The sequence below is a fragment of the Danio aesculapii genome, chromosome 3 (assembly GCF_903798145.1).
Source record: "Danio aesculapii chromosome 3, fDanAes4.1, whole genome shotgun sequence".
NCBI classification, from domain to species: Eukaryota; Metazoa; Chordata; class Actinopteri; order Cypriniformes; family Danionidae; genus Danio; species Danio aesculapii.
This window is the reverse complement of record NC_079437.1, coordinates 61,523,806-61,538,805: the sequence shown is the minus strand read 5'-3', so window position 1 is coordinate 61,538,805 and position 15,000 is coordinate 61,523,806. Positions and strand designations below refer to the sequence as shown.

The 15,000-nt window shown below is 38.6% G+C and overlaps 1 protein-coding gene across 1 annotated transcript in view; it reads left to right on the top strand.

Annotated features, from left to right (window-relative positions):
- The first annotated feature begins 1,121 nt into the window (after nucleotides 1-1,121).
- nptx2a (neuronal pentraxin 2a) overlaps nucleotides 1,122-15,000 on the top strand; it is a 34,687-nt gene continuing 20,808 nt past the window's right edge. The window contains exons 1-2 of the mRNA XM_056452526.1: nucleotides 1,122-1,556; nucleotides 10,171-10,387. Of these exons, the coding sequence (XP_056308501.1) occupies nucleotides 1,122-1,556; nucleotides 10,171-10,387 (652 nt within the window). The remainder of the gene's footprint in view (nucleotides 1,557-10,170; nucleotides 10,388-15,000) is intronic.

Sequence of the window (15,000 nt, the reverse complement as noted above, 5' to 3'; positions counted from 1 at the left end):
CGACATTAACAGGAGGGCAGAAAAAAAGCCAATATCATTTACACGCGTGTGACTCAAGCGCGCGTAAGTGACGTATGTAGATGACGCTCAGTCAATCCGCGCGCTGGAGTATTCGGTATTAATCTGTTGAAGCGCCGCTGTCCGTTCAGCACCAGCACTCCGTTCAGAAGAGAGTTCACGCGGTTTTAAACGGAAGAAAACTCAACACATTTGGACAGCTGCTTGTTTGTGAGTGATTCCTACTAGAGAGACGGAGCTCTGTGCGTTTTACACGTCTGTGAGGAAGACTTCAACAGTTTGTTGGACAGTTTGTTCGGTGGGGAAAATTGTCCCTGCATAAAGAAAGCTTCGTGTTTTAAAGCAAATAGCAGCTAATATTTATTGTTTCTGTGTTGTATTTGCTTATAAGTGATTATTATTAGCGTTATCGTCGAGCTCTCGAAGGCATTTTGTTCAACGGTTTTTTTTTTGTTCGTTAACCGTCAACCGATTTTTGAATATCAACGTCTCAACGCCTTTCCTTTATTTAACTCTGAACGACTTATTTGGTCAAACGTATTGAACTGACTCGCCTTTCATGCGTGTGGAAGAACCAAACAGTCGAGCTTTCTTTGTGGTACTGATGCTGGTTTATAGCGCAGCTGTCCGTTCAGCATCACCGACTGTGAGAAGAGCGTTGGCAAGCTGTTTTTAACCGCAGAAAAGTCTACACATTTGGACAGCTACTTGTTTCTGAGTGATTTCCACTAGAGAGACGGAGTTTTACACGTCTACACGTTTACACGTTTTACACGCGAGGAAGACTTCAACAGTTTGTTGGGCAGTTTGTTGAGTGAGGACATTTTTCCCTGCAGAAAGCTTCCCGCTTGCTGCTAATATGTGTTATTTCTGCCTTGTATTTGCTTTTATGTGAATTTAAGTGATCATTGTTAACGTTATCATCGAGCTATCGTCGGTTTTTGTTTCTAACGGTTGTGTTTTGGTTTTGTTTTAACCGTCAAATGTATTTTCGAATATCAACATCTCAACGAATTTCGTTTATTTTAGACTGAACGACTTATTTAGTGAAACTTACTAAACTGACTCACCTTTTATGTGGTTTGAAGAACGAAGCGGTCGTAATGAGAGCTCTATTTGTGGCACTGCTGCTTATTTACGCGTCAGGACGCGGGAAAGTCGCTGGCGCGAGTGGCGCGAAAGGAAACCGCTTCGTGTGTACGGCTGTGCCCGCAGGCACCGACCTCAGCTGCCCGGTGGAAACCACCAACCGCGTGCAGAGCACAAGCCCGCAGGAGGAAGAGTTGCGGAATACGATCATCCAGCTCCGAGAGACCATCCTGCAGCAGAAGGAAACTATAGTCAGCCAGCAGGGCACCATCAAAGAGCTCAACTCCAAACTCGCGCGCTGCGAGGCGGACGTCAGGTCCCGGGGCAGCGCGCGCAGGAAGGATTACAGTAAAAACACGATGGGCGATCTGCCGCGGGACCCCACCGAGAGCGTGGAGCAGCTGGGGAAGACCATGCAGAGCCTAAAAGACCGACTGGAGAGCCTGGAGGTGAGAGTTCATGCTTGTGACACTTACTAATAATGACACTTAAACGGATAGTTCACTCAAAAAATGAAAATGTAGTCACTAATTACTCTCCTCTAATTGGTTGCAAACTTTTATGAGCTTCTTTATTCTGTTAAACACTAAGGCAGATATTTTGAATCTATTGATCTCCAAAGTAGTAAGATTATATAGTCTACGACCTGTAAGTATTTATTTCGAGATCGGCGTTACAATAGATGTCTACGTTACCAAATAAAGGACACTTTAAGGGATAGTTCATTAAAAATGAATATTTACTCACCATTTGCTCTCCCTCTAGTGGTTCCACTCCATTTTTGGGATTTTGAAGAAAGCTTAAAACCTGTAACCATTGACTTCCATAGTAAAAAAAAAAAAATACTGAGGAAGTCAATAGGGGTAAGAGTTCATGCTTGTGACATTTACGTAGCAAATATACAGAATTTTCTCAGGAACGCATGGTGGAATGATCTCTGTTGTGATCGAGGGTGAAAGAGTAAGAAATAAAGATTATACCGATATATAGCTTGTCTACGACCCTTAAACACTTAAACCAATATTCTGAACAAAGCTTAAAACCTGTAACCATTGACTTCCATAGTAGGAAACACAAATAGGCTTCTATGGTTACAGGTTTGTATCCTTTTTCAAAATATCTGAGTGTTTAACTGAAGCAAAGAAACTCATAAATGTTAGAAACGAGTAAAGAGTGAGTAATTGATGACTGAATATTCATTTTTGGGTTAAAAGAGATACAGCAGGTGAATAAACATAATTGCAGCTCCTAATTAAAACAACAGAACACAGATTTTTACATTTCTTAATATTTACAAGAAGCATTTTATATGCATTTTTATGTAAATACTCGTATTGTATACTATGTTGAATACTTGTTCATTGTATTTATATTGAAATATGCCAGCAAATATTTGAATCTGTAATTAAACTATAATTATTTACTGCACTGAACAAAGTGATGCAAAACTGTTGCAAACAATTTATTTGTGTTGAATTTAAACAAACAAATTAAATTGAGCAATGTTTAACTTAATTTGTTTGTTTAAATTCAGTCCGAATAAATTGTTTAAAACCACTTAACATAAAAAAAAGAGTAAATCCAAGGAATCATCTTTGAATAATTGTTTTCAGTGTGATATCTATTAAAATAATGATAATAATGGAAGCTTATTTCTGACACAAAAACATTCAAATCTAATTAACATTTTATCTCTCAATTTTGACCTTTATCCACTAAATGATGCTGGATTGTTGAAACTCAATGTTGGGTCAAATATTGACCAACCCAACTGTTGGGTTAAAAAGGATCATTTTAAATTAGTGTCACAGATTTTGGTTGTTCTGCTGTTTTCTGTAAGAGTTAATCTATGATCTACCAATTATCATTAGACAGAGTCCTAAATTAGCACAGTTCAAGCTTCAGTTAAAATGCATCAGGTGTGTGACCATTAGGTGGTGGGTTTATCATTTAAATATCAATGCTATTTATTTTATTATGATATTGTGTTTATGGTTTTGTTATGTGATTTATATTTGTATTTCCTGCCCAGGGACTGCAGACGTAGCTAATTCAGTTCTTTCATTGTCCCTGAGAAACAATAAATAAATATTAATTAGGATTATTTTAAGGGAGATGGAGCTCTAATGACCTGTGAAATTTGGTCATGGGGATTAGTGATGCTTGGTTATATGCCTGTCGAAGCAGGTGTCATAAGAGCCATTCATGTTATGGGGATTTCTCCTCTTGAATTCATCTTTATATATACTCTAGAAATTCACAATGACATTCTTCTGCCAATAGAAAATTATCTTGTTGGTGTAAATGTGTTAGTGTTTAGGTTAATTCAGCGGTGTTAAAGGGACAGTTCACCCAAAAATGTCAATTCTGTCATCATTTATTCATCCTCGACTCATTTCAGACCTGTTTGAGTTCTTGTGTTGAACATGAAATAAGATATGTTGAAGAACGCTGGCAATCTGTAACCGTTGACTTCAGTAGTATTTGATTGTTCCTACTAACGATATACACTCACCGGCCACTTTATTAGGTACACCTTACTAGTACAGGGTTGGATCCCCTTTTTGCCTTTTTTATCCGTCATAGCATAGTTTCAACAAGCTACTGGAAAAATTCCTCAGAGATTTTGCTCCATATTGACATGATAGCATCACACAGTTGCTGCAGATTTGTCGGCTGCACATCCATGATGTGAATCTCCTGTTCCACCACATCCGAAGGTGCTCTATTGGATTGAGCTCTGGTGGCTGTGGAGGCCATTTGAGTACAGTAAACTCATTGTCATGTTCAAGAAACCAGTCTGAGATGATTGGCGCTTTATGACATTGTGTGTTATCCTGCTGGAATTAGCCATCAGAAGATGGAGACACTGTGCTCATAAAGGGATGGACATGGTCAGCAACAATACTCAGGTAGGCAGGTAGGCATTGACACAATGCTCAGTTGGTACTAATGGGCCCAAAGTGTGCCAAGAAAATCTCCCCCACACCATTACACCACCACCAGCCTGAACCGCTGATACAAGGCAGGATGGATCCATGCTTTCATGTTGTTGATGTCAAATTCTGACCCGAGCATCCGAATGTGGCAGCAGAAATGGAGACTCATCAGACCAGGCAACGCTTTTCCATTCTCTATTGTCCAATTGTGTTGAGCCTATGTCAATTGTAGCCTTAGTTTCCTTTTCTTATCGATGTTGACCATGTCTACATGCCTAAATCCACTGAGTTGCTGCCATTTGATTGGTTGATTAGAAATCTGCGTAAACGAGCAGTTGGACAGGTGTACCTAATAAAGTGGCCGGTGAGTGTAAGGATCAATTGTTTAGTATTGTCTTGTTTTTTGTTCAGAAATAAAAAGAAACTCCTGAATGTTTTGAACCTCTTGAGTAGAGGAGATTTTTGTTTTTGAGTGAAATGTACCTTAAATTAATATTTTGAATTTTATTAAATCATTTATTTGCCAGTGGAGTAATCAGAATCAGACTCATCCGTTATATCAACTGGTTGACCAGTATGGGGTTTTAAAGACTCAGTGCAGATGGTAGCATAAAAAATACAATAAAATCAAATGATGCTTTGAATTACTAAAATAAAACGCACCAATACACAGCTGTTGGAAAAGTAAAGAGTCAAGTAGGTATGAATTATTTATCAGCCCGACCAACACTTATCTCTATTCAAAATCACTATTAAAATCTAACACATATTAGTTAATCATACATATGAAATATGGTTTATAAGAGAGCACTTGTTTCTTGACTCCTAACTAACTCTAAGCATTTTATTTTTATCATATAAAATGAGATACATTGAGCTACAAACATAATGATTAAAACTAGTGATTAAATCAACAAAACAATTTGTTGAAGGATCATTTGATGTAATGCTCTTTGGTCATTTCTAAATGGCATCTGTTATTACACTGTTGATCCCTTAAGCAATCACCATACCACTAAACCTGTGTTGGCTAGTTTATACCAACGCTTAACCCTTTATAGGTCAAAGAACCATATGGTAATTTCATTGAAATTTCATTGACAATCCTGGGTTGTTGTAACCCAATATTGGGTCAAATATTGAAAAAATTAACTCAATGTTGGGTTTGTCCATTGTACAACAACCCAGTATATATTTAGAACATATCCATATACCTCTGACGCTGTCCCTAATATTGACCAATCCCCATTCCTACCCATTTTATGTAACCTCCTATCCCTTACCTAAAGTCCACATGACATCAGATTCATTGGTGACAACACATTGCTAGTTTTGTGGTAAACAATGCATCTGTGCATGTCATTTGCTCTTGTAATCTTTCATTGAAATCTGAAAATGCACTAGATTAAATTGTTAGATTACATCTGTCTGAGGTATTGGGCGTGGCTAACATACTTAACCACGCCCCTCCAACTGTCGCTATGACAACAAACAGAAGTGGTGAGGTGGGGGAGTCTATACGCTTATTTCACGTGGCCGCCATTTTAAAGAACCAAAGCGAGGCTGCGGTGGGAAGAAACCCGGAAGTATAGGACAAGGACTGTACACATTACAGTAACATGATGTGGAGTACACACCTCCAGCTGTTGCCGAGATTTCAAAATGCAGAACTGGTGTAAACATCACTTTAATATCATTCAGTAAGTTTAATTTAGAAAATTAAAAGCAATTTAGCATCAAACAACATCACAATCTCTTTAAGAGTAATATGCTCAAGTGTCCTCCTAGGCTTCAGATCATGGCAGCAGGTAAACACCGTGGGGACGCTTCCCTGCTTCAGTCTATGTTACCCAGTGAGCGATAAAACACTGTAGCACACCCTCGTGTTGTCTGTAATAGTGTTGTCCCGGTACTGAAGTTTTAAAACCATCTATTTCCCGCTGAGTTGACATTGAAGCGCCGCTGAGCGCAGATGACTCGACTGATCTTCACGGCTGCTTCGCGTTCCAGTCTCCGTGTATCTGTGTTTGCACTCAGTTTACTGCCCTTCACCCAGTGCAAACACAGATACACGGAGACGCGCGCGCGAACGCGAAGCAGCCATGAAGATCAGTCGAGTCATCAAGCAGATCGCTCGGCTCGTCTGTGTTTGTACTCGGTAAACAGCGGAGGGTGAACTGATGACCTTCTCGGCCAATCACAAGCTATTCTGTTGATCACGTGAACACAATGGCAAATCAGCGCTGTTTTAAGAAAGCCATCAACAGTGCTTTAAATGTTAGCGGGAAATTGATGGTTTTTCTTTTAATTCAGTATCGTGACAAGTCTAATATAGTGAAAGAATAAGTTCATTAACTCGCGTTTGATAAATGGCGTCTAAAACGTGTGTTTGGGAAAGAAAACGCTAGCTAACTAGTGCCATTTCCCTTAACTTAGCTGAAAATGAGCTCTGATATCCCTTTTTATTTTCACCATTCATTCAGAACAGACCTTCGGGTCACTCGGAAGGCGGTGAAATGATAAATTTGTGTCACTTTCTCTTCGCTGATAAGATATACAGCAAGCTACACAACGTTCCAATGTAACTCCCAACGATACTTCCGGGTTTCTTCTCACCGCAGCCTCGATTTCGCTTTTAAAAATGGCGGCCGCGTGAAATCAGTCTATTAGGCTATAATAACTCTCCCCAAACCATCCTCATCTTTCTGAATGAAATACACCCAATCAGCTCACAGCAGAAAAAACAAGCCACACCCACTACATCACAAAATGAAAAAAATACAAAAAGGGTGGCAGCTTCTGGTTCATGCGGACTTTAACAAATCCCTAAACCTTTTTTTACACTCAAAACAATAAAAAGAAAATGCTGGTTTAGGTTTAACCCAAAGTTGGGTCAAATATGAACAACCCAACATTTGGTAAATTTTTCAATTTAATTTTAAATTACACTCAGTGGTTGGGTTTATCCACGTTTGACCCAACGTTGGGTTGAAACAATCACTAAACACATTGCTAATTTTCATCCCATGCTATGCACACATCTGTATGGATTCATTTAAACCTAAATGCACAGTAATCAAAGACACCGAAAAACAATTGAGACGACACTCTAAAAATTCTGGGTTATTTCAATGGACAAAACTAACCACTGGGTTCAATTATTGAATTAAATTTATAGCACAACTTTAACCCAGTGATTGGGTTTGTCCGTATTTGACTCAAACTTGGAATGAAATAACCCAGCTTTTTTAGAATGTACCACTAAACCTGTTGCTAATTTAAACCTGCCAATATCTCACCACAATTGCAGCATACGTGTTTTCCAATGCATAAATCTATTCATGTCAATCTAAATGCATATCAATCAAAGACACTGAATATGAAGGACTAGTTAAACTGTTATTATTGTTTTGATTCGTGTTCCTGCCTCAGCCAGTGGATACTACTTTAAAAGCCTCACTGTTCGTTCAATAAGCCCAGCAGTGTTTTATTCTACAGCAGAGTGAGCCATTAGCACACGGGTGACAAACTTATTTTCACTGAGGGCCACTTCAGCATTTTGGCTGTGCTCAAAGGATTAATCATATGATTGTAAAAGTTTCTACTCCTTAACATATTGTTAAATAATTGTCTCTTTGTTTTATTGGAACATATTAAAGTAAGACTTAAATACATGTACTTTCATACATGCAAAATAGATGTTACTTAATTCTTTGGGTTATTTTAGCATCCTTTTATTAGATTAAGAAGCTCAGAAGTAAAAAAAAAAATCATTTAGACAATCATTACTTTTCTCTGAAACTCAGAAATAAGAACTATTGACAACAAATCATTTTGAGCTGGGTCTCAAAACAAACATGCACTGTGGAAGGTGTAGTTTATAATCAATACACATTATAAAGTAGCATGGACTTTTATAATAATGCTGGGTTCACACTTCACACCAAATGCAAAGGTGCTCATTTGTGCTACCCAGTATTGCTCGCATGAACACTTAAATTCGTAATTGCTGTGAGTCATATGCTCTCGGGCCACATAAAATGATATTGTGGGCTGTTTTTGACCCGCAGGCCTTGAGTTTGACAGCCCTGGAGTAGGAGCCAAAGACTGCAAAATACACAATAAGAGGTTTCACTTGGATAGTTTTGAATGGGAAAAAGTGTGATAATCGATTTAAATTAAAATTTATTTAAAGATAAGCCCTTGAGCTGCAACGTCTCATTTTCAATCTCAATGTGAGGGAGCCGTAGGTGAAGACATGGAGGCTGATTGAATCCAAAAGCTGGAGGTTTATTAAGTAAACAGCAAACATAAAACAAAGGCAGAATCGTAATCCGAAACCCGGCTAAGTCAAGCAAACAAAGAGGCAGTCCGAAAAAAGCAAACCAGGCAGTCCAAAATCCAAAAAGCAGTAGTCAAAAGGCAGGCAAAAAGGTCATAACACAATGGCAAACACAACAGTAAGAAACCGCTTGGTAAGGCAGTGGAACTGGCAATACTTCGCAAAGAACAGACATAAAAACAGTGTGCTTATATATGGTGGCTACCAGGAAGTACCACCGAGGAAGTACCCAGTCAATATTCGGGAGAGAGCTCCCTCTGGTGGACGGATGAATGGTAATCTGCCACATTCGTTACACTCAACATCTTCTAGCGAAAAAAAATAATATATAAATATGGCTGCTCTAGCGAAAAAAGCCCCGCCTTCTAGTACAGGAGCTAATCATTGATAGCTTTAGACGATGATTCTCTGGGGGAGGGGCTTGGTCCAGATGTGTGTGTTTATGAGTTTATGAGATCAGGTTACCCTGATGAAGGCAGATCCTTGCCGAAACGCGTAGGTTTTTTAAGATTTAGCCATGAGAATAAAGGCTTTTTAAATTTTCCACATTTTCCTAGTCCCTTGGACTAATTTCTGTTGTTGTTTTGATGAATCCCTTACCCAAAGAGCACCAACCAAATATTTGAGACATGTTTTTTGTTTGTCTTTCTGGAAAATGTTTTTTGTTTTATTTGAATATTTAGAAACAAATTTAAGAGAGAGTTGTCAAATATCATTGATGATTTCAAATATGAAATATAATCACATCCTTGGCAAACGATATTGCAGAATTTGATGTCTCCCTATTTTAAAGAGCACTTGCATACCTGAGAAGTCAAAAACGGTAGCCGAGTCACATAAAGGTTCCATGAAGTGCTCTGAAATGTATTCGAAATTTGAGGTAATCTCAGATTAAACATGTTGAAAGGGCGCAGGACGTATAGCAGCTCCTCTTTTGGGTTTTGTTTTTAACACAGTGAGAGTGGATAAGCCCAAGCACATCAACTGAACAGCAAGCGTCTTGAATGGGGCGGTGCATGTCAAATAATAAAGAGCATTTAATTGGTCAGAAGATTTGATGAGAAACTGAAGTATGAAGTATGAGGCTGACGGCAGAGGATGTTTGAATCGGGTTCATATCTTAAACAGAACCCATTCTACTCCTTTTTACACAATGTAAAATGGGTCTCTGATGTCGCATGTGTATGATTGCGACATCATACACATGCGATGTTGAAGTTTCAGCTCAAAATAACACACTAATAATGTTTTCTAGCTCTCTGAAACTGACCCCCTTTTAGGCTTTGATCCTAATTGTGCTGTTTTGGCGACTGTCGCTTTAAATGCAAATGAGATTGAGCTCTTTTAGAAAGAGGGTGGAGCTATAAAGCCATGTGTGTCAGCATAGCGGCAGATTAAAAAACACACTAGCTTATAGATATCTTTAAGACTAACACACAAGACTTGGGCCAGAGGTAAAATGTAGTATTTGACCCAGATGTTATTCTTGACCCACATTTAAATTATTTTTGAATAAAGAAAAAACTTCTACCAATCAGGTCACTTTGAGAGAAGCACAATGCTTTGGCCCTTGTCTGGAAGTTAGACTTGGTCCAGTCATGTATTGTAAATTACTGCGGCATGTGAACCGAGCAAATGCTGATTGTGTGGGGCAGAGCTGGGTCAGAGAAATGTTGCTGTGTGCCTGCTGTGACCGAACTTTTTGATTTACTTGATCCTAATGATCTGAGTGACCTGTTAGGTTTGAAGCAGATAAATAGTGTTGTTTCTGTTGTCATTTAGCAGCAGCTGCGCACCAACACATCTAATGGAGCGTTCCCCAGTGAGCTGAGAGACCTGCTGAAGCGACGTCTGAGCGATCTGGAGGGCCAGCTGCTGACCAGAGTCGCCGAACTGGAGGAAGAGAAAAGCCAACTATACAACGAGACGACGGCGCACCGCCAGCGCACAGAAAACACCCTCAACTCCCTGCTGGAGAGGATTACAGAGCTGGAGAAAAGTAGGCATCAATTATTCACTCGCTCCTGTCAAAATGAGACCCAGTCCATCACTTTTTGTTTTCGTACTGATGTGTACTGCCCTACCAGTTCAAAACATTTCTTTTCACCTGCTGGTCTGCGGTGTGGGATAGGTAGAGTAGTCAAAGGCTTTTCACTCTCGCCACAAACCGCTTTGAACTCCACATGAAAACTGTTGCAGAAAGCACCACTGAAGGGCAGAGAGATAGTGAAAAAAGAAAGCACACACACATTCACTGTGGAAAAAAACTGATTTATTTCAGCTGAAGATGAGGAGAAGAGACATGTGTATTGTTTTCGTAAGCCACCAAACAAAAAAAGCAGTCCTTGAGGGGAAAAACTTACTAACAACAATGAATGAGAGAGTATTGAAGATTAAACAACACAAAACAATAATGATATTTTTGTATATTTTTGAAAGTCTTTTATTCTCAACAAACCTGCATTTATTTGATTGAAAATACCGTGAATGAAATAAGTTTCCAGTAAAGCTTTTTATAAAGCTTATATCTTTATACGTATTATACAGCTGAAGTCAGAATTATTCGCCCTCCTGTGAATCTTTTCAAATATTTCCCAAATGATGCTGAACAGATTCAGGAATTCTTTACAGTATTTCCTATAATATTTTTTCTTCTGGAGAAAATCTTATTTGTTTTATTTCGGCTAGAATAAAAGCAGTTTTTAATTGTTCTAAGGCCATTTTAAGGTCAATATTATTAGCTCCTTCAGCAATATTAGTTTTGGATTGTCTCCAGAATAAACCACTGTTATACAATGACTTGCCTAATTACCCTAACTTTACCCTAATTACCCTAGTTAAGCCTTTAAATGTCACTTCAAGCTGAATACTAGTGTCTTGAAGAATTTCTAGTCTAATATTATGTGCAGTCATCATGACAAAGAGAAAATAAATCAGTTTTTAGAGATGAGTTATTAAAGCTATTAGTTCAGAAATGTGCTGAAAAAAATCTCTCCGTTAAACAGAAATATATTCAGGACGGCGAATAATTCTGACCTCAACTGCATGGATTCCTAATGGGTTTCCCCCCTGTTTTAATATTATTAAATTGTATTTTAAACATAAAAAGCTTTCTAATGTGCTCGTGATATAGTAGCACTTTAATATGAGGAAAAGTTTTCACTTTTTGCTAGTTGACCTCATGTATGGTGACTATTTATTTCCATAAGCTAACCCAGGCTGAACGGTCATGTCATTGTAAAATTAACGATCATTTTTACTTATAAACATTTTAAATGGCGGCACGGTGGCTCAGTGTGTGATCGGACTACACTGAGTACCGATTCGAGCTTTATAATACATTAAGCACATTTTCCCTCTAAGTACGAACCATAAGTGGAGATCTCACTTTACCTGAGAGAATAAATGAAGGATGCTGCATATAATACCTTAAACACGTCTCTTTTAACCATCTAGGTGTGAACATGTCATGGCCTGAAGCATCTTTACAGAAAATAATTCATTCACTCATTTTACTTTGGCTTAGTGCTTTATTTATCAGGGGTCGCCACAGCAGAATGAACCGCCACAGAAAATAACAGAACAGAACGTTTACAAACCATGCAATTTGAGAACATTGCAGATTATGAAAGAAGAATTCAACATGTCTTAATCAAGAAAAAGTTTGGTGCGTATTTGATGCATAAGTTAAAATGCACACCTATAAATCCATTACAATCCATTACTTCCAAATCCATCCAAGGAAAAACACCTATAAACTACTTTTTTTCAATTCATTTACATGCTTTTACAATGTAGAGTGTGTCAAATCAGCTTCACATAGAAGGTCATAGTAAATTGAAACTGTGTCAGTCCAGTTTTCAGTGTTTCAGTTCAGTTTAGTTCAGTTCAGTGTGGTTTAATATTCACTGCTGAGAATTCAAACACTGAAGAGCAAATCCATCGATGGGCAGCTCCACAGGTCCCAAACCATGCAAGCCAGTGACGACAGCGGAGGAACAAACTTCACCAATTGGCGAAAGTGAAGAATTAAAAAACCTCGAGTGAAACCAGGCTCAGTTGGGCACGACCATTTCTCCTATGGCCAAACGTCTTGTGCAGAGCTGCAGTCTAGGCTCCGGAGGCTGGAGAACGCTGCTCGTCCATCGTGGAGAAGCTGCAGGTGGGAGTGTTCACCAGCTGGTGTACAGGCTGTCCATTCAGGATCAATGCGAGGACTCGTCATTGGGGTCTTACAGGAATCCATAATCACCACAGCAGCTGCTCAGGATACGGCCTGGTCCAGGATTATGGAAACCTCGCTGAGTTTTACACTGAGTAAATTACAAGTAGTTATATAATTAACTATTCATGTAAAAAATGAAGTCTTATTTATCTCATAACTCCAGCCAGCTTTTAGTGAATTTGCAATATTGTCAAAAACACAGAACTTTTAAGTTGTTATATGTAAAAATGCCTAAATATATGCAAGACCATTCAAATATTATGCTCGTCTCCAACCATTGTCAGCAGATCTCTCAATGAGAGAGAGGGGGATTTGCACTGGCAATATCTTTACTGCTCTATTCATTTAATGGAACAAATGTAATGCTTAGACCATCACTGTGCCTCACGCCATAAACTGTAAACAGAGGTCGCAATGGTGTATTGTGCCTCCACACATCATTTACCTCCTCACGTGTTGTGGCTGCTGTAGGCTTTGCATAATATACAGGAGCGCATGTTCATCTTCCTCTGCTTGTAAACTCATAAACACATCTGCGATCGGTTCATGAGATCGGCCAGATTGGTGAGTAACAATCGAGTCATTAAATCTGATTATCGACCGATACCGATCTTCAGCCGATCGATCGAAGCATTTGAATTGAAAGTTCTGTGTTTTTGACAATATTGCAAGTTCACTCAAAACTGGTTGGAATTATTAGATAAATAAAACTTAAAAATCTTTTCTGTATAATATAACTTCTTGAATTATAGTTTATAGACCTATTTCTTTTTAGTACCCAACAAACACATTTACGTTGTAGCAATGTCTGTACAAGGTTGCAATTTTTTCAAAGGCAACGTTGCCACTTACGTGCTCGCTAAACAATGTAGAAATGTAAGACGTGTCAGGGCTGTAGCAACGCTGTCATGTGACATTCAGCAACCGCGAGACGACGTTCTTACTACATGTATTAATGTTTTTTTAATACAGTTAATTTATTATTTAATATGTTATTAATGTTAATAAATGTTCATTATTATTGAATAATGTTAATTTCTAGAACACAGGATAAGCAGTAATAATTCTCCAGTATTGCTTAATATTAAATGTTGTTAATTAATTTTTCCTTTTTAATTTAATAACTGCATATGTAAACTTTTAAGTGTAAAAATGTCACACAACTGCATATAATCAACCTTTTTTATTATATATTTCACAATATTTAATGCATACACTACACAGCTAATTATAAGCTAAGCTATCAGTATAAATTAATGTTTAGATTATATTAAATAATAAACTATCTATGATTAAACTAAAAGGGTAGGTTAAATTAAAATGTCAATTGAGAAAGTAAACAAGAAGGCAAATTAAAATGCAGACACTGGGCATCGAAGCTCTGGACTGGGGAATACAGCAGATCAGGGAGCGCAGCCGAAGAGCAGGCGTAGTTGTTGGTATGGAGAAAGCAGAAAGGGAAAGAAACGAATCCAAGAGAGAATCCAGTTTCAGAGATTGATCCACAGCAGCCACAAGTCTAAATAGGCAATAAACAAAAGAGGACAGATCAGAGCTTGACACAACAGGACTACACAAATGACCACTGATGTCTTATTTAGCAAGAAGAAAGAAAGCAATACCCGCGTCTTCTCAATCATTGTTGAATGAGACGCCCAACGGTCTGTTTAAATTTAAACTGATTCATTGAGGACGTGTAAATGTTACACGGTGGTCGTCCATGCCGCCTAAGCACAACCTAAAGCAACGGCTATTTAAATGGCAACGTTATGACAGCATTGTGACAACCTTCAGCAACAATGTATCCTCAACCTTTTTACAAGGTTGGTACAACGTTTCCCCCTGATGAACATGGCATCAGGGGGAAACATTAGATGATACTTTACACTTCACATCCTGGAGTTCACTACATAGGGCCGTTTTTTGTGGCAGAATTCATCCACTGTGGCAATTTCAGCTAGTAGGATAACGTCTGCATGTAAATGAACTTGCTATTTGCAATCATTTGTTTGCCTTCATCGCTCCTTTTGGCCTTTTTAGATGTGGGATTTACGCAGGCCCCATCTGTTAGCATTGGGCGGACACATCGTCCCGCTGAATCCAAATTTCAGGCCACGTTTGCAAAGCGAACGATTAACGAATGATAAACGTCCATGCATCATCAGCACCCACATCATTATTTCATCTTACACAGCCCCAGCGTGTCACTCCATATCAGCACAATTACACCAGTCGGTACGGATCGCTCATTTGATTAACCCAACCCGAAAGCATAACCCCAAGTCAATTAGCTGAATCACATCAAATTAGCGCCATCTCAGGTCAGCTTTTTCTGCATCTTCGTGTCCTCCGATGGCCCCTTTCACACATGCAGACTTTTCTGGAAA